The sequence below is a fragment of the Eleutherodactylus coqui genome, chromosome 5 (assembly GCF_035609145.1).
Source record: "Eleutherodactylus coqui strain aEleCoq1 chromosome 5, aEleCoq1.hap1, whole genome shotgun sequence".
Taxonomy (NCBI): Eukaryota; Metazoa; Chordata; class Amphibia; order Anura; family Eleutherodactylidae; genus Eleutherodactylus; species Eleutherodactylus coqui.
Genome location: NC_089841.1, coordinates 40,231,416 through 40,259,243, shown reverse-complemented (window position 1 = coordinate 40,259,243; position 27,828 = coordinate 40,231,416). Strand labels below are relative to the sequence as shown.

The following is a 27,828-nucleotide window of genomic DNA, read 5'->3' as shown; positions in this document are numbered from 1 at the left end:
GCGCTGACTTCTCCAGGAGCAGGTGCGCTCTCTGTTGTCCCGACACCCAGTATCGATCTGGCACAGTATAAGGGTTCTGGGTCTGATGGTCTCTTCCTTGGAGGCGATTCCTTTCGCCCAGTTCAATGCCCACCCTCTGCAGTGGACTATACTGTCGAGATGCGCAGATCGGTGCACTCCCTCGATTGGAAGATAAGGGTTCCATTGAGGACACAGCGCTCCCTCCAATGGTGGCTAGATTCTTCGCGCATTCAACTGGGCAAGTCGTTCCTGCCCCTACAGTGGCAACTTCTTACCACGGATGCCAGTTTGACAGACTGGGGCTGTACACTGTGGAACCTAGTGACACAGGGGACCTGGTCCAGGCAGGAATCTGGTCTCCCAATCAACGTGTTGGAGCTGTGGGCAATATTCCGTGCTCTGCAGCACTTTGCGCTTCAGGTGACGGGAACTCCGGTATGGATCCAGTCAGACAACGCGACCATCATCGCGTACATAAATCATCAGGGTGGAACCCGCAGCAGAAGTGTCATGGCGGAGGTGGAGAGGATTCTGTAATGGGGCGAGGATCATCTCCCTGCGATCTCAGCAGTTTTCATTCTGAGAGTACAGAATTAGGTAGCCGATTTCCTCAGTCGGAAGTCGGTAGATCTAGCGGAGTGGGATCTGCATCCTGAGATTTTTCAGGACGCGTGTCGGAAATGGGGTCAGCCAGACGTAGATCTGATGGCGTCTTGCTTCAATCAGAAGCTCCCAGTCTATTTGGCCAGATCAAGGAATTCTAGAGCACAAGCAGCAGATGTGCTGATGGCTCCATGGACGGGATTTTACTTCACCTATGTGGTTCCTCTGGTGCCTCTCATTCTCCGGCTACTCAGGAGAATCAGGAAGGAAGGGCTACCAGTGATTCTCATAGCTCCAGACTGGCCTTGGAGAGCATGGTACACGGAGCTTGTCAACCTGCTGGCAGACGCTCCCTGGCGCCGTCCCCTGCGAAAAGACCTCCTCTCCCAAGGACACTTCTACCACCCAAGTTTGTCCACACTATGTTTGACAGCATGGCGGTTGAGGCCACGGTTTTGAAGGCACGGCATATTTCGGACCCGTTTATCCAAACAATGATTTGGTGTGAGTAGAGGGGTTTTTCACCTTGCGTTTTTCTTTGGCCTGCCTCCCGCCTCCTGTCCTTCCTCCAAGATGGGCTGGACATTGGGCTCAACCTCAGTGCCCTCAAGGGACGGATTTCAGCTTTGTGTATCCTTTTCCAGCGCCCCTTGGCAGACAGGTCGGCCGTGTGCACCTTCATGCAGGGAGTCGCTCATACCGCATGCCCGTTTCGCTCCCCGGTGCCACCTTAAGATTTCAGCCTGGTTCTGGAAGCCCTGCAGGCTCATCCTCTTAAACAATTGGCGGAGATACCATGGTGGTTATTTTTCTGGTGGTGGTTACTTCCCTCCGAAGGGTCTCTGAGATTGCAGCACTGTCAGTGAAGTCACCCTTTACGGTGTTCCACCAGGATAAGGTTGTATTGCGTCTGGTACCTTCTTTCCTCCCCAAGGCGGGGTTGGCCTTCCATATTAATGAGGATATTGTTCTGCCAGCATTCTGTTCAGCGGCAGTCCACCAAAGAGGACGGGATCTGCACACTTTAGACCTAGTGCGAGGGCTGAAGGTCTATTTGGAAGAGACCTCATCATTCTGACGCTCTGATTCTCTATTCGTGATACCCGAAGGTCCAAAACATGGTCTTGCGGCCTCCAAAGTTTCCATCTCACGCTAGATTCGCTCGGCGGTGGTTGAGTCCTACCAGGCTAAGAGTAAGACACCACCGTTTCGGGTGACGGCACACTCTGCCAGGGCAGTGGGGGCCTCATGGACGGTTTGCCATGGTGCCTCTGCTTTGCAAGTGTGTAGGGCGGCTACTTGGTCGTTACTCTACTAACTTTTTCTAAGTTCTACCAAATTCACACTTTTGCGTCACTCAACGCTTCGCTATGTCGGAAGGTTTTACAGACGGCTGTAAACTGACAGCATGCATTTAGGATTTTCCTTTTCCCTCCCCCGGGGATTGCTTTGAAACGTCTCACGGTCTTTGCTGTGTCCTGCAATGACACGAGGCGGAAAAGAGGATTTTTTACTCATTGTAAAATCTCTTTCTCGCCTTGTCATTTGGGGGACACCGCTACCACCACTTATTTATATGACACCATTTTTTGTCCTGACATGGACCCTGGTTCTGTAAGTTGCACATGGTGCTGTGTTTTCGTTACAGCTATAATCTTTGTGTCATATTGCTAACTATTGTTGTCTCTCCTATCCCGCGTGGCCGCTCCTACTGCTGGAATACAAACTGATTAGCCTGGTGTCGGCAGGAGGGGATATAGCCAGTGTGCGGAGATAACACTTTTGTGCTTAGTGTCGCCGCCTAGTGGCAGTAGCTATATCCCATGGTCTTTGCTGTGTCCCCCAATGACAAGATAAGAAAGATTTTACAATGAGTAAAAAATCCTCTTATCTCTAACAATAATAACAGATGACATGACTGGAGAGGGAGAGATTTTGATTATATCACATTACATCATCCTTATCTATGGTAATAACAGATGATGTCACCAGAGAGGAAGAGATTCTGATGATGCGCATTACCTCATTCTCATCTGTGGTAATAACAGATGATGTCACAAGAGAGGAAGAGATTCTGATGATGGCACATTACATCATTCTTGTCTATGGTAATGACAGATAATGACTGGAGAGGGGATAAACTCTAGAAATGTCTATAGTGATATTTATTACTGTCTTCCCATATACAGGATTACACAGTAGTGAAGAAGACCTCCAGTGATGGCTGTCGAGACCCTGTGTGTGAAGGATGGGGAAGACCCCTGAGCCCAGTCACAGGGCCCCCACCTCACCCCCTGATACACGAGGACATCAATGTACAGAAGATGCTAGAACTCACCAACAAGATGATTGAGTTGCTGACTGGAGAGGTGACGCTGCAGGGAATGCTGGGACATCATACAGCAACAGCACTGGAGGCTTTTGGGTAATGACTGTATATTGTGTTGTCAGGTTCCTATAAGGTGTCACGATGTCGCTGTCTATTTCTCCATGGAGGAGTGGGAGTATTTAGAAGCACACAAGGATCTGTACAAGGAGGCCATGATGGAGACCCGCCAGCCGCTCCCATCACCAGGTAATAGACAGGACTAACTACACGGGGACTTTATTATCGGTATGTAAAGAATGACTTCAGTGTCTGTCTGTGTTTCCTGCAGTTCCATCCAGTAAGAGAAGCCCACCAGGGAGATGTCCCCATCCTCCTCTTCCACAGGACCATCAGGTAGATGGAGATGTCCCTCTGATCTGTAGAAGACTGTGAAGCTCTTGTCTTCAGTCTTATACACTCTTTGTAAAAAAAAAAAACATCCCGCCCCTAAAAGAAGTTGTCATGTTTCTGCAAATCCCGGCATACATCTCAGGCAGATATACAAATGACTAGATTTCTGGCATGATTAAATGATCCGTCTTCTCACTTGAGGCCCTAAAAGTGGTTTCACTCTTGACTTATAAAAAGGCTCTCTGAGGTTCCTTATGTGTAGTGGACCTCTTGTGTGTAGTGACCTTTTTCTCCACTTGTGTAGAGCTTGTTGACCACTGGACGCCTCTACACTGATATCAAAGAGATTTCGCACAGTTAACAGAGTTTGAGAGGTGGCTCATTATTGAAATCCCAGAAGCTGGATGGTTGTATCGGGAAATTTCCAGCCAACCTGGCCTTTCTGACCAGACTGTTGGGACCAGTGAATATGTAAGGATGCACACAAGGTGACTGGGCTCAGGATGCCCTCAACAGATCACAAATAGAAAATAGAGAGGACTGTTTGATCATCCAGCAAGCATAAGTAGCTTCTACTGTTTTGTTGTCCGGTATCCAGATACAGGTGGCTCCATCTTTACAGACTTCTGTGTCTGTCGGAACCATTTCCAGGCGCTTGGCTGAAGAACATTTGGTCTCACAGTGCCCATTACATGTACTACCTTTTTTACATTTCTGCTGCCACGTATGGTGCAGTGTTAAGGCAGCAGAAATGCAGTCCTAAACTTGTGACCTGAAAGCTGTGGGTTCAATCCCGGCTTGGGTCAGGTAGCAGGCTCAAGGTTGACCCGTTAAAAACAAACGCTCATCTAGTCTTCAATGGAGAGACCACCAGCGTAAAAACATACGGAGCTTTAGACATGTTGGCAGTCCATCCGGTATTTCTAAGCAGGAAGTGGAACAAAGTGTTGGTTCTAAGGTGTGAAAAATACTTTATTCTTTAAAAGCAGCAGGCATCAGGCTTTACAGATAATGCGTTTCCACCGACACAATGGTCGTGATCACATTTGACATACCATTGCTTGAACACACATTTAAAATGTTGTTCTAAAAACAGCTAATGTCCCTTAAAAATTAGGCTTGTTAGAATTCCTCCCTCCTTTTAGCAGACTCTATACGTGCCGGAGGATATTTTAAAGTTCTTACATAATATGCTTATATATCATTTTTGAAATACTTCCCATATATAGTCATACTAATAATAGTTTCTTGTCTGTATCATTGGGGGACACAGCTTTGACCTTGGGTATATAGCACCTGCTAACTGGAGGTGGACACTAAGCAGACAAACGAATTGGCTCCTCCCGCTTGCTATATACCCTCTGCAGGTACTCAGCTAATCAGTTTTTAGCTTAGTGTCTATAAGGAGGCAGACCTCTTCAATGAAGGTATTCAAAACTACGGGATGTGGGGACAGCCCAGGCAGCTTGCTACCTGTTCCCCATGAGGAGGGCGGGTGGCAATTGTGTGCCCTTCTCCAAGAAGCTAATGCAGGTCAACAGAGCAGTATTACGCAGGAGGGCGAACGGCCAGACATTGCTGTCCGTTGTCTGCCTTACCTGGAGAAGAAAACGTGGCATGGCTGAGGTCCAGTTTGATACCTGCCAGCCATAGGTCCCCCGGGAAAGCCGCCTCTCCCCTCCCTGTTGGGGTATTGGGAGCTAGTCTGGGGAAGGAAGGAAGAAAGAAGATAGGTGAGTAAAAAGGAGCAGGTAAGAAAATAGCTTCCCCTGCTGCCCTGCCACTGTACAGGAGTCCCCTCTTGTGTCAAGCTGTCTGATAGGCTGTGTATTTGTCGCATGCGGGTATTTTTCACCATGTGGCTTGTGCTATGCCTACACTGGCCGCCTTGGGGCCATGGTAGAGCTTGCTGCTGGGATCTGTGGTTTCTTAGCGGCTCAGCTTTACAGGTGTGGTTGATTATGCTGGCTTGGTGCAGTGCTTCAGTCAGCCAATTCCCAAAGTCTGCACCAACTACTTGTCAGTGTTTGCTGGTTTTCCTCTTGAGCAGTCCTGTGTTCCTGCATGTGAACTTCTGCATTTCTGTGCAGATTCTGTTCTGTGTGAACTGTGTCATACGTCTGCATCTTGTCATACTTCTAGTATATCCTGGTGTGAACAGTGTCATTGTCCTGCATGTCTGATGTATCCAGGAAGACTGATTACCGCCGCTGTGCGGCATACCTGCGAGTCACCATGCGGTTTTAATGTGGAGCCGCTGTGCGGCCTTGAGGTGAAGCCCAGCTGCTGTGCAGCTTTAAGGTGTAGTCCAGCCACGGTGCTGGGTAGCTGCTGTGCAGTATTTTATGTGTAGCCGTGCGTGTTCTGCATGGGGTCACATGGCTGCGTTTGTGCAGCCATGGGCATGTATGTATTGGCCGCCGTGCGTTGTATTGTGTTCTTTTGCCGCTGCCCACCTGCCGGACCACTTGCACGCGGGGGGTCCTGTTTGACAGGGGCTGTGGCTGGAAGATGGGAGGCCTGCTGTCCCCTCCTTGCACAGCTATTGCTCCCCCCAATGGCTATGTGCCCCATTCCTAGGCGCCACGGCTCCTCCTCCTCCTGCAGGTCGACGGAGCAGTATTACTCTCCGATCTACCCCTACTCAGGAGGGCGAATGGCCAGACATTGCTGCTGTTCAACCTCAACGTGATTCTGGGCCTACTGAGACCTGTGGTACCTCACATACTGGAAACAGTACTTGCACAGAGATTATCTGGTACTATGTGTGGTACTAGATTTACACCCAGCTAGAGTTTATCTCGTCTTATGAATAACGGTGTTCAAGAGGGTTCCTGAGCGGTCATTGAGCCACCATCTAATATCTATATCAAGCTTCTAGACCTGCAGCAATGTGGCTTAGATAACTACTCCTGTCAGGTCGTTTGTGGTCATCATGATGATTAATGATCTTTTCTTGTCATGTAAAACCTTCCACATGACTTCTCCAACCGTCTGCTGACTTTTACAATATTTGTCTCACAGCTTTTGTATCAGGATGAAGATCTGACCGATATTAATACTACAGAGACAAATGTGAGGGGCGATCAGCGGTGTAAAGAGGAGATTCCTACAGGTAACCGCCCAGGTGAGTAGTAACCACTAAATACAGCAGAGAGGAGTCACAGATTCTCCTCAGTCAGCGGCTGCAGATATCTTATTCTGTGGTCTGTGGGATTATTGGGGATGACAGATCCTAAAGTCCGGGCCCCGTCCTCCCAGCTGGTTCATCCTGTAAGCCTGTTAGTGGAAGTAGATATATGAGATTGCAGGCCCCCAGTCATCAGGGCACTATGACTGCTGGCCTGTAGTAATTTGACCATTTTGGCTGACCATCATTCCAAGAATTACATACAAATGATCTTTCATGATGGCCGATAAAAGACTGTCTGCCAAATGTCATCTGTCAGGTTGGATTTTTTTCATCTGTTCTTCGCAAAATATACATGTGTGGCATGACCAGACACATGCAGCTTATCATTTGTCACTTTGCACAAGACCTCTGCCAGTTTAATCTGACATGCTGATGATCGAACTGTTCATATGAATGATCAGACATGCAATTATTTGGAACCATTCTGGACAAACTTTATCTCATGTGTATGACCAATGTAACATTTAAGGCCCAATTGCATGCAACGATTGTCATTTGAACGAATGACTCAATTACTTTTTTGCTTTCAAATGAGTGTTTACACGCAAAGATAATAGTTTAATATCACTGTCACGGAGAGTAGAGGGGAGAGATGATCACTCTAACCGTTGCATCCAATTTGTCACAGGAGAGTCCGATTGGTCTAGCAGGTTAGCAAGTGTGGAGTCACCATCTTTCACGGTGTCATGCCCATGCAGATTGAAAGCACAATTTCCCCTGATCCAGTCTAATGCACTCCCGCACTTTACAATGCCACCCACACACGCTGCCACCACCAGCTTATTCTTCAGGCTAGCTGGACACCAGGTTTGATTATCACCACAATCTCTTCGGAGTATGATTTGTTTTAAAATGGACAAGGCTTAACTAATAAATTGCAGATTTAGTCTAAAAAAAGACTAGCAGTGCAAATCTATATATATAAAGCTGAAAGCCTTCACTGACTCACTGACTGACTGACTGTTCGATTATTCAATTCTATGCGCAAAAGAATTAGCGTCCAAATTTTACATGCGAAATGTAATTTTTTCACTTTCCGGTGTCATAGAGACATAAAATTTGGCACGAGCATTGATTATGTCATACATAGGAAAAGCTAATGGGTCCCAACTCGATTATTCAATTCTAGCGCAAAAGAATTGGCGTCGAAATTTTACGCGCGGAATGTAATTTTCTCACTTTCCGGTGTCATAGAAACGTGAAATTTGGCACGAGCATTGATTATGTCATAAGTAGGCAAAGCTAATGGGTCCCAACTCGATTATTCAATTCTATGCGCAAAAGAATTACCTCCAAATTTTACGTGCGGAATGTAATTTTCTCACTTTCCGGTGTCATAGAAACGGGAAATTTGGCACGAGCATTGATTATGTCATAAATAGTAAAAGCTAATGGGTCCCAACTCCATTATTCAATTCTATGCGCAAAAAATTAGCGTCCAAATTTTACGTACGGAATCTAATTTTCTCACTTTCCGGTGTCATAGAAACGGGAAATTTGGCACAAGCATTGATTATGTCATAAATAGGAAAAGCTAATGGGTCCCAACTCGATTATTCAATTCTATGCGCAAAAGAATTAGCGTCCAAATTTTACGTGCGGAATGTAATTTTCTCACTTTCCGGTGTCATAGAAACGGGAAATTTGGCACGAGCATTGATTATGTCATAAATAGTAAAAGCTAATGGGTCCCAACTCCATTATTCAATTCTATGCGCAAAAAATTAGCGTCCAAATTTTACGTACGGAATCTAATTTTCTCACTTTCCGGTGTCATAGAAACGGGAAATTTGGCACAAGCATTGATTATGTCATAAATAGGAAAAGCTAATGGGTCCCAACTCGATTATTCAATTCTATGCGCAAAAGAATTAGCGTCCAAATTTTACGTGCGGAATGTAATTTTCTCACTTTCCGGTGTCATAGAAACATGAAATTTGGCACGAGCATTGATTGTCATAAATAGGAAAAGCTAATGGGTCCCAACTCCATTATTCAATTCTATGCGCAAAAGAATTAGCGTCCAAATTTTACGTACATAATCTAAATCTCTCACTTCCCAATGTCATAGAAACATGAAATTTGGCACAAGCATTGATTGTGTCATAAATATGAAAAGTTAATGGGTCCCAACTCGATTATTCAATTCTAAGCGCAAAAGAATTAGTGTCCAAATTTTATGTACGAAATCTAATTCTCTCACTTCCTGAAGTCATTTTATATGAAGGAAACGTCGCATGGTTACCTCCACGTGGTGTTTCCTGGGTAACGCAGAGAACTATGCAAAATGGTTAACATATGTTTTTCCTCGGTATCTCTAAAGTAACCACGACTTCATAAGATTTTCCGTGTGAACACCAGATAAACACCAGTACCAAATTAACTCGGGCGAAGCCGGGTATATCAGCTAGTATAATATATAGTGTGTGTGTGTGATATATATATATATATATATATATATATATATATATATATATATATATTACACAGGACATACAAATAGGTTACGCGGGCGTATAAGGGTATACAGGCATGCACACACACAAACAGTAGTAAAAATAAATGGATAAATTACCAGAAAGATACCAGGCTGGGGGTTGTTCCAAGTCCTGGTAGTGCGAGGTCACAGGAACAATGTGCTGCCCTTCACTAAAGCGAATCTCAAAGGTCTAACAAATGAGAGATGGATCCTCTCTGCTTTAAGATCTCTTCGGACCACACCTCCTCTGGCCTCCTTTTAACATCATCATGGGGTGGGTTGAATATATGCGTAGCGCACTTTGATGGAAACCCTTTTTAATTTTTTGGACATATTTCCCCAAGAGGCGCTCCCATGGGAAAATTATGGCTGCCATGCTGCATAGCATAACCCCAGCTATCTAGTGGTACCAAACACAATATGCAGCTGATAAACTATTACGCATATAGGCCATTTGGTGGGCTCTGAGGGTCGCATAATGATGGGAGTGGATGTGTTAGGTTCGCCTTACCCCCCACCTCCCCTCCTTCCTGGGCATAAAAATATAAACACTATTGCTCTAAGACCTTCCAGGGATCCACAATGCCCATTATGGATTTTCTCTATGGTGTCAGTTTGTCTCTTGCTTCAAAAGACAGCCAAGGCCATATACAAATTAGCACATTCTCATCACTACCCCTTTTTGTATGAGAAGGACATCTGCTCCTTCAGCCTAGGGACATTAACATTTCCAACACAATAGGGGAGGGTTAAGGAATGCAGGTGATTTCTGTGGGAACTGGAAATAGCAGAATGGCAGCTGTCTGGCTACCCAGCTTTTCCTGGAACCTGAATAGTGATGGAGTGACACAGCAAGATGGGTGACGATTTTTGGGCTGCCCTATATCACACCTCACCCTTTTGGATGGGTGAGGGTGGTTGAAACTTCAAAAGACTGTCCCTGTGAACAACTAGATTTTTATAACATAAGCGTCAGACACCGTGATTGCATTCAACATGTACTCCACAAAGAACAGGGTCGTCAGGTCCTCTTTGAGCACCAGGACTACAAAGGAGGCAAATGCCCTCTTGGATATCTGAATGACGCCCAGGCATAGCATCTCATCGATCTCCAGCTTCATATCCACCTGCACTTCTAGGGATACCTGATAGGCAGACTACCTCATAAGGGAATGGTTCCCAGTGTCCACCCGGTGGACTGCCAACTGGGACCTCTTTGGTTTTCCTGTGAAGGTGCGTAGGAAAGAGAGCAGGGCCTTCCTGGACAGCTGGGGATTGAACTAAGCATCTTCAATGGTTCCGCTGCTCTGGGCTGTGGCCAGCAGATCTATCAAGACCTCTGCCTCACCATCCTCGGTTAGACTGCATACTGGCAGGACGCAGGCCCCCAATTCATGATGAGCTTTCATCATGTTGACATGGAAGACTCTCTGCTTCCTTCAAGTATACTTGTTTGTGACCACGTAGTTCCCAGCATTGAGCCACTGGTGAACGATATATGGGCCTTCCCAAGCAGCCTGAAGCTTGTTCTCGGTCAGTGAGACTAAGACCCACATCTTCCGACCCACTTGGTATTCTCTCTCTCTCTCTGGCGTTACATTCATACCATTGCTACTGGCTGGCTTGGGCCTCCTTCATATTCTTGCGTGCGAGCTGCGTCAATGCTTGCATCTTATTGCGCAGCCACCCGACATAGTCAATGATGGACACTGTTACGGCACTCTGCCCCCCGAGCGCCAGGTGGGGTGCCCTGAACTTCCCGCACCCCACTGTCCCTGCCTACTTGCCTCGGCCCTGGCTAACCCCAGGCGGACAACTGGGCGGCGGTCCCTGCTCTGGCTAGGGACCTGGCGACTACCTAGATGGAACTTAAATCACCGAAGGGACACAAGGTTTCAATAAGGGCTTATGGAGCACCCTGCGAACCCTCCTTTTGAGATTTCCAGAGGACCGGTACACCTTCTGTCCCACCCTGTACGGCTCAGATACAAACAGACTCTTCCCACTACGCAACTGCATACGGGACCCCACCACTTCTAGATTCTTTTGCACTTCCTTCCATCCCCCCTGCAGCACATCAGTGGCGACATCAGCAGCAGGACAGGCAGACGGGGTAGGAAGGGAAGTCAGATCACGGGGACAGAGCGCGGTATCAACTGAGCAAAGTGGAAGGGGAGCAAGATGGCTATGGCAGGATGGTCCCCACTGGGTCAGTCTAGGACGTACCTGTGGTCCTAGGCGATCCTCCCTGCAATCGCCTAGGACTTGGAGTCTTTCTGCCGATTCAGATTGTGGGCGCTGAGGCCTCAGGGGGCAGGTTATCACCCAATGTCCAGGTTTCCCACAGTAGAGGCAGAGGTGATGCAATAAACGAATCCGGCGTCGCTCCTTGGGGTCCAGCGGGTCCAGTTCCATAGGCTCGGGAACAGAGACTGGTCAGAAGAGGAGGGAACAGGACAAATGACCTCCCTGACCCTGCGGGCTTGGCTATCTTGCTTCCCAGCCCTGAGCCTCCTATCTGCCTTCACCGCTAGCTCCATAGCCTCCTTTAAGGACCCGGGAACGGGATGGGAAATCGGTAGTTCTTTAACCGCGTCCGAGAGGCCCTGCAGAAAAACGTCTTTCAGGGCGCTATCGTTCCATGCAGTATCACCCGCATAGCGTCTGAAATTGGAGCAATAATCCTCCACACAGAGCGACCCCTGATGCAACGCCAACAGCCGAGAAACCGCCAACCCCACTCGGTCCGGTTCATCGAAGATACCCCCGAGTTCCTGGAAAAAGGAGTCCACCGACTGCAGGCCGGGGGAACCCTCTGGAAGGGAAAAAGCCCCGCAGCAGGGACATTATAAGCCCAACCCTCTGGGCCTCCGACCCGCAGGAACGAGGATGCATCAGAAAAAACAACCGACACGCCTGTTGAAAAACAAAAAACTTGTTCCTCTCCCCAGAGAACACCTCGGGAAGAGGGCACTTGGGTTCGGGACTGGTTGAGGCGTCCCGCCCCTGCGACAATGCCCACTGCTCCTGGGCCACCATGCGAGCTGACAAATCCTGGATCACCGGCACCAGGGCTTGCAGCTGGTTTGTGAGGGCGCTGATCGCCTCCATGGAAAAAAACAGTTTAAAGGGCCAGTTATTATGTTACGGCACTCTGCCCCCCAAGCGCCAGGTGGGGTGCCCTGAACTTCCCACACCCCTCTGTCCCTGCCTACTTGCCTCGGCCCTGGCTAACCCCAGGCGGACAACTGGGCGGCGGTCTCTGCTCTGGCTAGGGACCTGGCGACTACCTAGATGGAACTTAACTAACAGGGGACAGAGTGCCGACAGAAGAGGCAGGTGGAACAGACCAACAGAACTTACAGGGCAGAGTAACGCTGGAGATGGAGCTCACAGACAAACTGGAAGGACACTGACTAACAACTAGAGCAGACTGAGACAGACCTGACTAGAGGCTAACAGAACCAAATAACTGGCCGTGAGCTCAGGTCACTGCCAGCCTTATAAACGAAAGACTCCGCCCTGGGGCGGAGAGTGGGAGGAGCCAGCTCCCCCACTACAGCAGAAGAGAGGTGAGGGAGTGCGGGCGGCACCCTACGGGCGGACATGCCCACGCCGCCGCACACTAGCCGTTCCACGTCGCCGGGAGGGCCCTGACGTCAGGGCTCCAGGACGCCGGAGCCGACGCCGGGGTGGAGCGCGCTGGCTGCGGGACCCTGCGCCGCCCTGCATGGTAACAGACACACTAGAGGTGGACATTTCTTCTTCCCAGGCTTCGCCTACTAGAGTCAGGGTTTCCCCATACCTGCCTCCTGTACAGGAGCTTAAAGGGGTTGTCCCGCGCCGAAACAGGTTTTTTTTTTTTTTTTTCAACCCCCCCCCCCGTTCGGCGCGAGACAACCCCGATGCAGGGGTTAAAAAAGAACACCGCACAGCGCTTACCTGAATCCCCGCGCTCCGGTGACTTCTTACTTACCGGTTGAAGATGGCCGCCGGGATCTTCTACCTCCGTGGACCGCAGCTCTTCTGTGCGGTCCATTGCCGATTCCAGCCTCCTGATTGGCTGGAATCGGCATGTGACGGGGCGGAGCTACACGGAGCCCCATTGAGAAGAGAAGAAGACCCGGACTGCGCAAGCGCGTCTAATTTGGCCATTAGACGGCGAAAATTAGACGGCAACCATGGAGACGAGGACGCTAGCAACGGAGCAGGTAAGTGAATAACTTTTGATAACTTCTGTATGGCTCATAATTAATGCACAATGTACATTACAAAGTGCATTAATATGGCCATACAGAAGTGTATAGACCCACTTGCTTTCGCGGGACAACCCCTTTAAGAGTGACAACCCCATTGGGGCCTGAGGTATCTCTCTGTAGGCAAATAGCAGGTGAGGGAGGTAACGCTCCCAGTTGCGTCTGTGTGTCTTGATTAACATCTTCAGCATCTGCTTCAGGGTACCATTGAATTGCTGACACAGGCCATTGGTCTGGGGGTGGTACGGGCTGGCTAGCAGATGTTGCACCTGTATTCTCGCACAAAGACACCGCATGAGGCTGGACATGATCTGGGGCCCCTGATCTGTCAGCATCTCCCTAGGAAATCCTACATGCGAAAATATGGCTGTTAAGGCGTTGACCACCTTCTCAGCCAGTATGGAGGACAGGACCATAGCCTAAGGGCATCATGTGGGGTAGTCAACCACAGTTAGGGTGCGGGCAGACGAGCGTAGGTGTATTTACGTTCGCACGAGCGCAACGTATAATCGCCCGAGCGATCGTTTTTCACCGATCACGACCAGAGCTAGAAAGCGTATTTTCGTTTGTTCCTACTTTGCAAACGGTCTTTTCGGCGATCGAATATGCGTTGGCGCGTATTTCGGTCGCATATGTTCCGTTTTTTTTCGAATTGCCGTTTTTACGCGCCGTAAAATCGCCCATGTGAACGAATACATTCGAAACCATTGCCTCAGATGGTCACGTATATACGTTTGGTCGCAAAAACGCGCCGTTTATGCACTCGTCTGCCCGCACCCTTAGGATGGAAATCCCCTCTAAGCTGGTCATACACATTCACTAACTGTGAGCAAAGCTCTCAACCTCCTACACACATACACACTCAGCCTCACACTATTGGGGGTGATTTACTAAGCTAGGCTTTTGCGACACTGGGCTTAGTATGATTTCCTACTGTCCACGGTGCGCTAAATACATGAGGTATGCCAGCTGACATTGTTGGGGAAAGTTGCTTTCAACGCCAGGGATTTTTTTCAACCGGTTGTTCAGTTTTTTACCTATTTTGTGATGGAGATCACGGAAATCATTGTGTCGAATGTTAGAGAAATATTTAAAGAAGTACGCCTGAATTAGGTAAAATTAATAAGTAAAAGTCACAAGTGACTATGCCCTTAACAGAAACTGCGACAAGGAGTTCTGAATTGCAGTCAATGGTAGCAGGTTCTGACGTAAAACTGACCATTAATGTAGTTTTATTGAAAAGGAAAAAGAGGTGTAACTATCATATAGATATGGGATGGATTATACAAAATTATATATGTAAGATAAATGATTACATACATTTTGGCTGCAAAACCATTTTCCCAATCTAAAATAGTAGTTTGTCATAAACAGGCTAACATCTGCTGATATCTTGCTAAAACAGAAGAATTTAAAGGATAACTCTTCCATACTCAGCATTTTAGCTGCTTCCTGATACCATTTCTGAGATAAATTGGCACATATTTGTGTCTACATAATTCTGAGAAAAGTACAAGATTACAATTGTTTGAAGGCTCATGGACAGGTAAAGATAACCCCCTTGAACGCCTTGAAGGGATCAGCAGAACAAACCATTCCATAGAACCAATGTAAATTTCTTTAACACCAACATGGTGATTCTGAGGTCCAGTAGAGTTGTGGTCATACCTGGATGACATCCTCATAAAAGCACCCTTGAGGAATTTGTAGAGTCTAAGGATCGCCATGGAGACACTCATTTCGGCAGGATTGTCAGCAAACTGAAGTCTTGCCTCTTACCTTCCTAATGCCCCGTCCTACCATCAAGGCCGGAGGCGCTGCTCCTTTTATACTATGTTTCTTGTGCTCATACATTAAGCTGCAAAACAACCCTTATGGACTATTTATCTCTATGTCCTGGGTCAATACAAAAGCTAAATTGAGCACATTTAAGTCTGGTTCGTTTGGTGTGCTCCCAGTAGTTTGTCAGTGTTCATTGAAGATCCTTTAACATCTACCTTGAGCTGTGAGCACTGCACTCCCACCTGTGGAGCACAGTGTTGAAAAGCCCTAGCCATTTGGAATGCTTTTTGTCAGCAATCCATGTTCATCGCATTGGCTTCTCGGGCTTTAACTTTCCTTCTGGCTCGTACATTTTACTCACCTTGAGGCTTGATTGGCTACATACTAATCTTAAGACTCTAACCGAAATACGGGCTCTGTCTAAATATCTCATAGACAAAGTCTACTTTAGAGGCTTTTCTCCTCATTTCACTTTTGTGATCATACCTAGTAGCAAATACGTGATCCAGTACTCAAAGAATTTGAATCTGGTCCGGGCTAATGCATGTTGGCTACCTATTTCAAAGCTGACATACTCTAGCCCTAGGACACATATACTGACATAGGATATATATTTTTTAGAACAGACCGGTCTCTGTATATATCCCACTTACAAATGGTTGAGCTCAGTTTTTCAACAAACCACTTCAGCACATACGTTATACTCTTAATGAACTAACGAACCAGTTCATCACAAACTCAATACTCCTGATGAACCGCTATCTTCTTGCGGAGAAACGCGTCGAGTCACAATAGTTATATATAAAACACTAGTGTCTCTTATTTTAACACGTTAATAAAGTTTACATGTTTTAATCCTAACTGTGAAGGGCATTTCTATAGCAAAGATATTTTGGGATTTCTCTGCCTCTGTGAATAATACCTTCCTAATGTAACCTGTTTTGGCGATGCTGTTCCACACACCATCAGTTCATGTCCTTCTCCTAGTGGACAAGAGAAATGCTCTTCAGTCTAGAGCTCATTCCTTGAAGCAGGATGGTTGTCACCTGCTCTGCTTTTATATGAGGATACTGGGCAATATAGTTGCCACAATGGAAATGGTTCCCTTTGCCCAGTTCCATGCCAGTCCCTAGCAAAGGGCCATTCAATACAGTTAAGACTGGTCTCCTGTCTTTTGACTTTCACATTCAGCTCCATGCTCAGATGCAATGATCGCTGTGGTGGTGGTGGCGGCTCTACTCCCCCTGGATTCTCCAGGGATGCTCCTTCTTCCCAATCTGCTAACTGGTCCTAACAGATGCTAATCTCCTGGGCTTGGGGTAGTGTTTCTTCATCTTATGGTTAGGGGTTGCTGGACACTTCAGAAGTCAAGTCTGTCCATCAACATTCTGAAGCTCAGAGCAATCTTTTTCTCTTTTTCCCATTGGCAAGTAGCCATTATGGGGCATCCAGTTCAAATCCAAACAGAAGTTGGCATGGCTGTGACATACATAAAATACCAATAAGATCCTAAAGAGGCAGCTTGGATCCTGTGCTAAGTGGAGCACCACATCCCAGCAGTTTCGGCAGTGGACATTCCTGGGGTAGATAACTGGGTCACAGACTACCTCATCGGCAACAAATCAATGCTGTAGAGTGGTCTCTTCACCTTGACATCTTCTTGATTTGCCAGCATTAATGTATGCTGGACATAGACCTCACGGCCTCTTGCCTGAACCACATAATTCCACAGTTAATGTCCATAGCTCGTAACCCACTGTTCACAATAGATGCTGTGGTAATTCCATGGACTCAATTCTCCCCCACCCTATCTTTTCCCCCTGTTCCTGCCATTATTACTCAAAAATAACAAAATATAAGGAGTTCTAATCATTTTCATAGTCCCACACTCTTAGTATGTGGGCATGGTCAACCTCTTCGCAGATGCCTCATGACACATGCTTCAGTAATATCTTCTGTCACAATGCCCTCTTCTCCACCCAGATTTCCTTTTGCTAACTTTAACGACATGAATGTTGAAACCTCTGTTCTGAGATAGAGCGGTCTTTCCAATCAGGTCTCTCGCGGTCTGCTGCCATCTCTGCTCAGCTGCTGATGATTCAGTGGAGTGTCACTAGTTCTTGATAACTTGTTTCTGCCAATAGGGCAAAAGCATTCTTAAAGGGCAAGAGCAGACTCTGCTAAACCATTCCTGGACCAAACACCTGTCAGCCCCAGCTACACTATGCATCACCTTAATGTGGATGCCTAAGCAATTTGGTTCCTCCATATGTGGAAGCCTGTTGCCAATTATTAGTGTGATTTTTACGGTTTCCTAACTCTGGTTTCTGACAATCCTGACTTCTCCATTCCTGACCTTGGATAAGTTTATTGGACTACACTATCTAACAGCTGCCAGTCCTGATAAAGACTGTTTATCGTATTGAACCTGTTCTGCCACCACTGACTTCATAGTGAAGTTCAGTATACCCTGCCTGCCCTGATCTCAGCTTGTCTTCTGGTTATATCTGTACTCACACCCTCAGATAATCCACATGCATATGGAGCAGCATCCAGGGGTATCTTTCAAAGAGATCTTTGACGTTTCGACCACATACACCTGTAGCCTTTGTCAAGTCCATACAAAACACAGATAACCCCCTCCTTATACATACAAAAACCACCCCCCCAGAACCAATGAACATGTACAGTGCACCACGTATGTCACGTCATCGCTAGATCCATTGCGCATGCGCGACTATTCATTTGGAGCCCTGCCTCAGGGCTAACGTCACCCGGGCCAACACAGCCACCCATCGCGTCAATGATCAATTACGCAGGCCCATTACTGTTATGTCTACTGTATTAACCCCCTACTGTCCGAAGCATAACCGACACCTATCAGCATATGCAATGGTAATATTGGGCCACCGATTCGATAGAATCAAAGTTTTAACCTGCCTGTACGGTTTGCAGGAATCAATCCTACTGCTGCTGACAGCTTGTATTGCTAAATTTTATCCAGTACAGCGACAACACTAAATTTAGTACAGAGATGGAACAAAACTATCTAACATGCAGCGCATACGCCCTATTGTATACCACTGATCTAAATACCATCATACTTGAGGTGACACCGTCCCTATATTTCTCAGAGTAGACCCGCGCAAAACCGCAGATACGTCACAGGCGGAATGTGCTTCAAAAATTAGTTTATCAATATCAAGCAGGTGAATAAACCACATGTGTATTGAAAAAACACATATACTGAAAATAACAGGACAAAAATTTTTTAACAGCAAAAAACTCATCAGCGAAACTTTGCTGGAATTCTGTTCTCCCTGTATCCACTCCCTCTAGCGCACCAAGGTATGTATCCACCTAGAATAAAAGCACACAACACAAAAATTAAAATGCAAATATAAATGTAAATCTATGCAAGTACTGTGAGATCACTCAGGCCCATCGCTGCCACTCCCCCAGTCATCTAGAGGAAATATAGAAGAGGGTTATATTCGACATTTAACCCTTTAGGGGACAGTGCATCTAATTCAAAGATCCACCTGGCTTCTAATAATTTTAGTTGTCATTCCCTGTCTACATTCCTCCGATTAGCTCTTACCGCATCGATGACTCTAAAGCGTAGTTGACTCACCATATGACCATGATCGTTGAAATTATTGGGAATTGGTAATTCCAGTTTACGCGTCCTGATATTACTTTTATGGTTTGCGATTCTTTTGCGGATTTCAGTCGTGGTTTCACCCATGTACAGCAGGCCACATGGGCAACTAATAACATAGATGACATATGTGGACCAATAACTGACCCATCCCATAATTGGGTATTGCTTCCCAGTGCGCGGATGTGTAAAACTGTCACCTTTGGTGACATTATTGCACACCGCACAGTTTAAACAATGAAAATTGCTGTTCTTTACAGGAGTTAATGTCCGCTGGGTGTCGTGTGTCTCCATTCACCCCATCGTATGTACTAATTGATCTTTAAGGTTGCGTCCCCGCCTGTATGCCATCATGGGAGGGATTGTGAATTCCCTAATGTCGGGATGGCATCCAGCCAACAGATACCAATATTTATTGATAATCCATTTGATTCTATTGCTGTAAGGCCCGTACATCGACACGAACAGAATACGTGTATTCGTTTGTGCCTTGGGCTTAGGGATTAATACAATCTTATGATCCATTTGCTTAGCTCCAGACTTTTGTTGGGCAATCAAGTCACCAGGGTAACCCCTTTTGGATACATTTTTTACACATAAGGTCAAGGCGCTGGTCAAGGAACTCCTCATCCACCACGCGTCTTACCCTGAGCATTTGGCTCCAGGGCAAGGATTTAATCATGGCGGGTGGATGGCAACTAGTATGATGTAAAAGATTGTTCCGGTCAGTGGGTTTTGAAAAAAGGTCTGTCTTTAGACCCTTATCATGCTTAATTACTAGTACATCCAAAAACTGTATGGACACTTCAGAGGCTATCGGCGTGAATTTCAATTCTGGTAGAAAATTATCGAGCACCCTGTGGAACTCTGTCAATTCAGTCATGGAACCTTTCCAAGCATAGGATGGGGCCATGTTCGACCCCCATCGCTGTGCCTTGTTTTTGAAAAAAGTTATTAGTTAGTACCAGGGAGAGCAAAGTTAGAATAAAACTCCACACAGCCATTAGACAGGTCTGAAGTGGAGAGGTAATGACCTACAGCAGTCAACCCTCTCTCATGTTGAATTATCGTATATAATGAAGAGACATCGAACGATCCCAGAATTGCCCCCTCATCAATTGTCAGTAGTTGTAGCTTAACCAAGAAATCAGAGGTGTCCTTAATGTATGTTGTTGCCTCTGTCGCATGTCGACGTAACACCATGTCCAAAAAACGCGATACATTGTTGTATAGTGAACCTCTACCTGATACTATAGGGCGGCCCCGGTGGACGCCGCAAGTTCTTATGAATTTTGGGCAAGATGCACAAATTCGGCACAATAGGGAAAGTGGGTAAAAGAAAATCAAAAAGATGTTTATCGATCAACCCAATAGAGAGCGCCTCTTCTAACACCCCTCTCAACTCCTCCTTAGATATACTAGTGGGGTTCTGTAAGAGGCACTCATACACTGACTCATCCGCTAGTTGTGCTGATACATCCTAATGGTAATAATCAGTGTCCGTTATCACAATGGCTCCACCCTTGTCCGCCATGCGGATGGTCAAGTAATCATCTTCACTCCGAGCCTTCACCTCATGCCATTCAGCCTTACTCAAATTCTGTTTTGCTTTTTGGCAAAACTGGTGGGCTCTCAGTGGAGATATATCTCGACCCACCAACTTGATGTATGTGTCGATCAATACCTGGTGGTTGAAATTTACTGCCCTTAAGCAGGCCAACACCCACTGATGTAAAGGTATCGTGGGGGCTGGGCTGTGGTGTGGCAGGCCTACTGGCATCAGATACATCACGAAAATGCGTCTTCAACCTCAATCTTCTGAAGAACAATCTACAGTCAATGTCTAGCCTAAACCAATCCATGGTAGGTACAGGAACAAATGAGAGTTCTTTGGACAATGCCCGTGTTTGGGCTAGCGACAGTACCTTAGATGAAATATTCACGACCGATGTTTCCATTATCTCCTCATCCTGGTGTTCGAGTGAGTTTGAACTCTCCGTGCATCTCTTCCTCGCCCGATTATGTTTCCTTTCTCCTCTTCTCCTTCTCTGGGTCAACAAAGGATGTTCAGATGGTCCTCACGGAAAGCGCAGGGCTGACTTCCTCGGCTGAATCGTACCCAGCCGAGGAAGTCAGCCCTGCGCTTTCCATGAGTGATTCTTTTTTAGGACAAAGACCACCAAAAAAATCGTACCCAGCCGAGGACCATCCAAAGCGGGCCTTACCCCATCGAGGTCTCTTTTGCTTAAAATTCCTCCTTGGAATGGAAGGGCCCTGTTGGGTACCTACATTCTTCTGCCAATTGTATACACAGCCAGAGCGATAGTCCTGTTCATCCCGTACTCATTTATTACACTTAGTGTATTCCACTTCGCCCTTAAACTTCTGTGTGGCATTTCTTATCCTCTCAGACTGGGCTCTCCACTCACTGTCAGACAGCAACGTATGCATCTACTGTTCCATTGAGAATATGCTGGTAGATGTTTTTAGGATCTCTTCCTGCAAAAACTCCAAATTTAATAGAATCAAGTCAAATTCAAACTTATTGGAGATGCAGACAGCTGCATCGTCATCCGTGTATGCGAAGACACTGGGCTGACCAGAATCCCCCAACTCTGGTCGAGGCAACAAACCCAAACCTCCAAGTGGTGCCTGTTGTCCTGGATCAATCACATGATTCTAGGTGGATACATACCTTGGTGCACTAGAGGGAGTGGATACAGGGAGAACAGAATTCCCGCAAAGTTTCGCTGTTGAGTTTTTTGCCGTTAAAAATTTTTCGTCCTGTCATCTTCAGTATGTGTTTTTTCAATACACACGTGGTTTATTCACCTGTTTGATATTAATAACTAATTTTTGAAGCACATTCCGCCTGTGATGTATCTGCGGTTTTGCGCGGGTCTACTCTGAGAAATATAGGGACGGTGTCACCTCATGTATGATGGTATTTAGATCAGTGGTATACATATCACTTTCGGCCTAATTGAGTAATCGTATTTAAGGGTTGAGTCTAAAAACATAACAGTGGAGATGTTTTCCCTGTTAATAGGGCATATGCGCTGCATGTTAGATAGTTTTGTTCCATCTCTGTACTAAATTTAGTGTTGTCGCTGTAATGGATAAAATTTAGCAATACAAGCTGTCAGCAGCAGTAGGATTGATTCCTGCAAACCGTACAGGCAGGTTAAAACTTTGATTCTATCGAATCGGTGGCCCGATATTACCATTGCATATGCTGATAGGTTTCGGTTATGCTTCGGACAGTAAGGGGTTAATACAGTAGACATAACAGTAATGGGCCTGCGCAATTGATCATTGACGCGATGGGTGGCTGTGTTGGCCCGGGTGACGTCAGCCCTGAGGCAGGGCTCCAAATGAATAGTTGCGCATGTGCAATAGATCTAGCGATGACGTGACATACATGGTGATCACAAGAGGTTAGGTAAGCCTCACGCATGCGCCTAGAGAGACTGCAGACGCCAGCACTAGGCGAAATGTTGCATTACCTTCAAACAGGGACGATTGAGGTAAGCTGTTACACCTGTATCCCTCACTTGGCTATACCAATCAAGCTGGCTGTCTTGTCGGTATGTCTAATTTTATATGCACTGTACATGTTCATTGGTTCTGGGGGTGTGGTTTTTGTATGTATAAGGAGGGGGTTATCTGTGTTTTGTATGGACTTGACAAAGACCACAGGTGTACATGGTCGAAATGTTTTTATTTCTGGGTACAATAAAGATCTCTTTGAAAGATACCCCTGGATGCTGCTCCATATGCATGTGGATTTTCTGTATCTAACTGGTTCAGGATCCAGGACCGGGTTAGGAGCGTGCATTGATAACCTGATTGAAGATTCCTCCCTCCTGTATGAGGTATAACATGCCTCAAACTTGTGTAGCATCAGCTGCCCCACAACTAAGACTATTTCTGCACGTAATGGCTTGGGGACTTCACAGCAAAGACCAAATTCCAATTGGAGGGGTAAAGTGTGAAATCCGGAGTTCTCCAGGTGCTGCATCCAAAAGCCAAATCCATGTGTGGCAAAACAGGTCCACGTTTGCTTTTTGAAAAGGCCATTCAGAAAAGGATTGCTCAAGGCAATGAAACAATCTTTATCTTGGATTTACCACCCTACATGGAAAGCCTCATTTCATGGGTGTGAGGAGAGACTGGTCTCCTCCTCCATAGAGTTTTCTCTCCTTCTGAACTTGTCCTTCCTCCAGTCTTAGCCCTCATTTCTCTGAAATAAGTTTTCTGCTTTGTCCTGTTTTTCTAATGGGCCGAGTCCTGTGTCAAAATTTTTTACCAAGACTATGCAGATACCCTTCCTCTGTACACACTTCCTATGTTCCTTTGGGACCTCAATTTGGTATTGGATGCTCTCAAGTCTTCTGCCTTAAAGCCTCTGAGGAATATCTCCCTGTAACTCCTTTCCTGTTAGGTGACTTTCTAGGTTATGATAACCTCAATCAAGAGGGACTCTGGGTTAGCAGCTCCTTCTTGCCATTCTACTTCCTTATTTTTCAGCAGGGCAAGGTGATTCCGTGCCTTCATATCTTGCTAAAGTTGTTTCTGGCTTCCACCTTAACAAAGAAATTCTGTTGCCAGCCTTTAGTCCCTCTATCCCATCGTCCTATCCCACAGAGGTGTTGCTACATAAACTGTACAACAGGAGGACCAATTGTGTGCATTTGGCAGCCACATCTTCCTTCATGTGCTTAGACTCTTTTTGTTATTCTGCACGGTTGATGTAGGGTGTTTCCAGAGTCAAATGCCACCATGCATAGTTGCATTCCCTCAGCCATTCGTAGGGCTTAGCGGCTGAAGGGTCAAGATCTGCTCTTCATGATTTTACCTCCATTTACCCGTTGATTTGGGTAACTTATGAGCAGTGCAGCTCCAGGCCTTGGCTGCTCAGCTTTACCACCTGTTCCTCTGTCTACATCTTGGCATCGGCAAATGTAGGTCTTGGTCTTGAGGTTTTGCAGGCAGCGGTTGTTCAGTATTTCGCCTGAGAATTCTCATTCTTTTTCCCACTCCAGGGACTGCTTTATGACATCCCATAGTCTTGAATCCACAAATGAAACAACTGAGAAAAGAGGATGTTTGTCTAACTGTAAAATACTTTCCTATAGTGCTTTTTTTTTTTTTTTTTTTAAGGAAACAGCATTCACCCATTTTTTTTATCATGTTATTATGTCATTCGCAGTTGTAGCATGTACTGTTTTCTTGAAAAAAGTTTGGTACCGTGTAAGGATGAGCGAGTATACTCGCTAAGGCACTACTTGTTCGAGTAATGTGCCTTAGCCGAGTATCTCCCTGCTCGTCCTTAAAGATTCGGGGGCCGCCGCGGGGAGCTGCGGGAGAGAGCGAGGAGGAACGGAGGGGAGATCTCTCTCTCCCTCTCTCCCGCCCGCTCTCCCCTGCTCCCCGCTGCGACTCACCTGTCAGCCGCAGCGGTCCCCGAATCTTTATGGACGAGCAGGGAGATACTCGTCTAAGGCACATTACTCGAACGAGTAGTGCCTTATCGAGTATACTCGCTCATCCTTAGTACCGTGTTAGCCAATAGAGTCAAATGCGATTATTCCCAACAAGAGCAAACATGTAATCTTGTAGATACGGTACCTTTTAATGGCTGACAAAAATACATGATGTACTTGCGAGTTTCCGAACCAACGCAGGGTTCTTCTTCAGGCTTAAATGAAATAAACCTGAAGAAGAACCCTGCATAGGTTCGGAAATTCGCATTTACGTCATGTATTTTTTGTTAGCGATTAAAAGGTATCATATCTACAAGCTTACGTGGTTTCTCTTGCTCTTCTACTGCTGGAATACAGAATATTTAGCAAGTGCCTGTGTCCCCAATGAATGTTAATAGAAAGGGATTTTACTGTTAGGTAAAAATCCTCTTTTTATATAACTTGAGCTTGCTGATCTGCAAGGAACAGGAACCCGAGGCTATGGAGGATGGTGCTGCAAAGTTTTTTGAAAGCCCTTTTTCGAATACCCCAGATGCCCCCTATGATTGATGGAAGACACAATTAGTTATTTAGAAGGCCTGATTATCACATAAGCTTTTAGGACTTGTTTATGCACATTTTTTGACCAACTCAGATTATAAGTTATTTAAAGTTTTTCCTTCTATCATTAAATTTTGTTTTAACTTCAAATAAATAAAATAGCTTTTCCCCACTTCTACCCGGAGTTATAAATTGCATGTAACTGTCAGTGATTGTGTGAGAAGGACAACACCTAATAGCACTGACTCTAAGAACCTTTATAATTCTTCACTGAGCATTTACTAGAATAATGATGACACATACTGATACATGAGCCTATGAAGATGGAGGCTTCACCAAAGAAGGGGAAAACTGCAAAAGAACAACATGTGGCCAAACATCATGATATACTGATCCTCACTGTAAGGTCTTCTGTTAGATTGTGATCTGTTTTCCCCCACTGTCTTATTTAATAAATGCTATGTGATGTATAATTTGCTATGAAATATTTATATAGAATGTTAAAAATATCCATATCAATTTTAAAGTTATTTCAATATGAAACAGTAAAATTATTTTTATTCTTGGCAGATGACGGTACGAGGAGCTCAGAGGAACGTCTGATAATTGCAGATTGTAAAACAGAGGATTGTGGTATCATACAAGATACATATGAAGAGCCTGCCATTATCCCAGATATCCCCTCAGCCCTTCACAGCAAAGATCCATCATCTGATCCTCATATACAGGTTCCATCTTCTGATTCATCACAGACTGATAAGCAGAAGAAAAGTTACAAAAGGGGAGAACATCCAAGAACTCGCACAGGGAGGAAGGCATTTCCATGTTCAGAATGTGGGAAATGTTTTGCAGTGAAATCATATCTTGTTATACATCATAGAACTCACACAGGGGAAAAACCATTTCCATGTTCAGAATGTGGGAAATGTTTTGCAGCAAAATCACAACTTGTCGTACATCAGAGAATTCACACCGGAGAGAAGCCATTTTCATGTTTAGAATGTGAGAAATGTTTTGGAGAGAAATCACAACTTATCAGACATCAGAGAAGTCACAGAAAGAAGAAACCCATTGTATGTTCAGAATGTGATAAATGTTTTACCTACAAATCAGCTTTTCTTCAGCACCAAAGAACTCACACAGGGGAGAAGCCATTTCCATGTCCAGAATGCTGGAGATGTTTTTCCAAAAAATCACGCCTTGTCATACATCAGAGAAGTCACACAGGGGAGAAGCCATTTCCATGTTCAGAATGTGGCAAATGCTTTTCTGAGAAATCATACCTTGTCATGCATCAAAGAAGTCACTTAGTGGAGAAGCCATTTCCATGTTCAGAATGTGGGAAATGCTTTTCTATGAAATCATACCTTGTCAGACATCAGAAAATTCACAGAGGGGAGAAGCCATTTCCATGTTCAGACTGTGGGAAATGTTTTCCCAAGAAATCGGACCTTGTTGTACATCAGAGAAGTCACACAGGTGAGAAGCCATTTCCATGTTCAGAATGTGGGAAATGCTTTTCTGTGAAATCAAACCTTGTCATACATCAGAGGAGTCACGTAGGGGAGAAGCCATTTTCATGTTCAGAATGTGGGAAATGCTATTCTGTGAAAGCAAGTCTTGTCATACATCAGAGAAGTCACACAGGAGAGAAGCCATTTCCATGTTCAGAATGTGGGAAATGTTTTAGAGAGAAATCAGGTCTTGTCATACATCAAAGAAGTCACACAGGAGAGGAACCATTTCCATGTTCAGAATGTGGGAAATGCTTTTCTCTGAAATCAGGTCTTGTCATACATCAGAGAATTCACACAGGGGAGAGACCATTTTCATGTTCAGAATGTGGGAAATCCTTTGTTGCAAAAGCAAACCTTATCAATCATCAAAGAACTCACACAGAGAAGTAACCATTTTGTTTTAAGCTCAATTCAATGTATCAGGCACAAGAAAAAAAGCAGTCACAATCAAAGTAATGTTATATGTGATACAAGAGAAGGGGAAAATACTATAGATCCTTGGGGTGAAATTTATCAAGGCTTTTGAGTCAATTTTTTGGAATAAAAGCTACACATTATCGCACACATGTTAGTGCACAAAAAATTGTGACTGTTCTTCATTGTACACAATGCTTTCCAGTTTTCTAAAGAAAGATTGGGTGGGCTTAGCGAGATGGGACATGTTTCCTGTGACCTGACATTTTTACTGTAGTTTTTTTTTTTAAAAGAAACGTTTATTGGGTATTCTTATACAATACAGACATGCATAGAAAGAAATACCGGCAGTGTTTGGTAAATTTCAATAAGCAGAACTCTTGTATTCCTCCTGTCCTTTGTAATTACATATACCCTTTATTTATTTCCCCCCAAAAAACAGAACCCAAGATTCCGAATCTGGGAAATAGTAGTAACTAAAACAGAAAAAAAAGTTTTACCCCATGACAGGACCATCATCACAGCAAACATTCAATATCCGTGCGCATAGTATAGAGCAGAAAAAGAAAAAAAAACCCTCAATTTCCCTTTGGCCAAGAAACTAGTCCGATACGCCTGATGCAGTATAAGGGCAGTCAACTCACTGGCCCCATATCTTAGCAAATTTGGAGTGGCAGCCTTGGGCCATATATGTCACTTTATATAAAGAGATGACCCCATTCACTTTACGCTGCCAAGCAGCCCTAGTAGTTTTTTTTCGATGTTTCCAGTTAAGCAGTATAACTTTTTTAGCGTAAAAGAACAGCAATTTATATAAAGTATGTGTTACTGTGTCAACCGGAATGTCCTCCACATGGCCAAAGAGACAAATTTTAGGATGCATGATGTGCGGGGCCCCTAGCTGCCTCTCCATAAACTTGAGGACATCTCTCCAATATGTCTGCAAAACATGGCATTCCCAAACCATATGCATGGTGTCCACACTCATCAAGCATCTTGGGCAGTCTGCATTGGGGATTAGGCCCATAGTACACAAACGGTGGGAGTATAGTAGATTCTGTGTAGAAGGCAGTTGTTTACAAAACAGGAGAGTGGCTTCAGAATGTTGGCCATCTGTGCCAGCTCTTCTAGCCGGGTCAGTGCGAGGGGTATGTTCA

The 27,828-nt window shown here is 45.5% G+C and overlaps 1 protein-coding gene across 1 annotated transcript in view; it reads left to right on the top strand.

Annotated features, from left to right (window-relative positions):
* LOC136629090 (uncharacterized) overlaps positions 1 to 26,954 on the top strand; it is a 246,265-nt gene extending 219,311 nt beyond the window's left edge. Inside the window, exons 17-21 of the mRNA XM_066605210.1 lie at positions 2,814 to 2,993; positions 3,076 to 3,199; positions 3,282 to 3,346; positions 6,368 to 6,470; positions 25,311 to 26,954. Of these exons, the coding sequence (XP_066461307.1) occupies positions 2,814 to 2,993; positions 3,076 to 3,199; positions 3,282 to 3,346; positions 6,368 to 6,470; positions 25,311 to 26,647 (1,809 nt within the window). The 3' untranslated portion in view covers positions 26,648 to 26,954. The remainder of the gene's footprint in view (positions 1 to 2,813; positions 2,994 to 3,075; positions 3,200 to 3,281; positions 3,347 to 6,367; positions 6,471 to 25,310) is intronic.
* Positions 26,955 to 27,828: the final 874 nt, after the last annotated feature.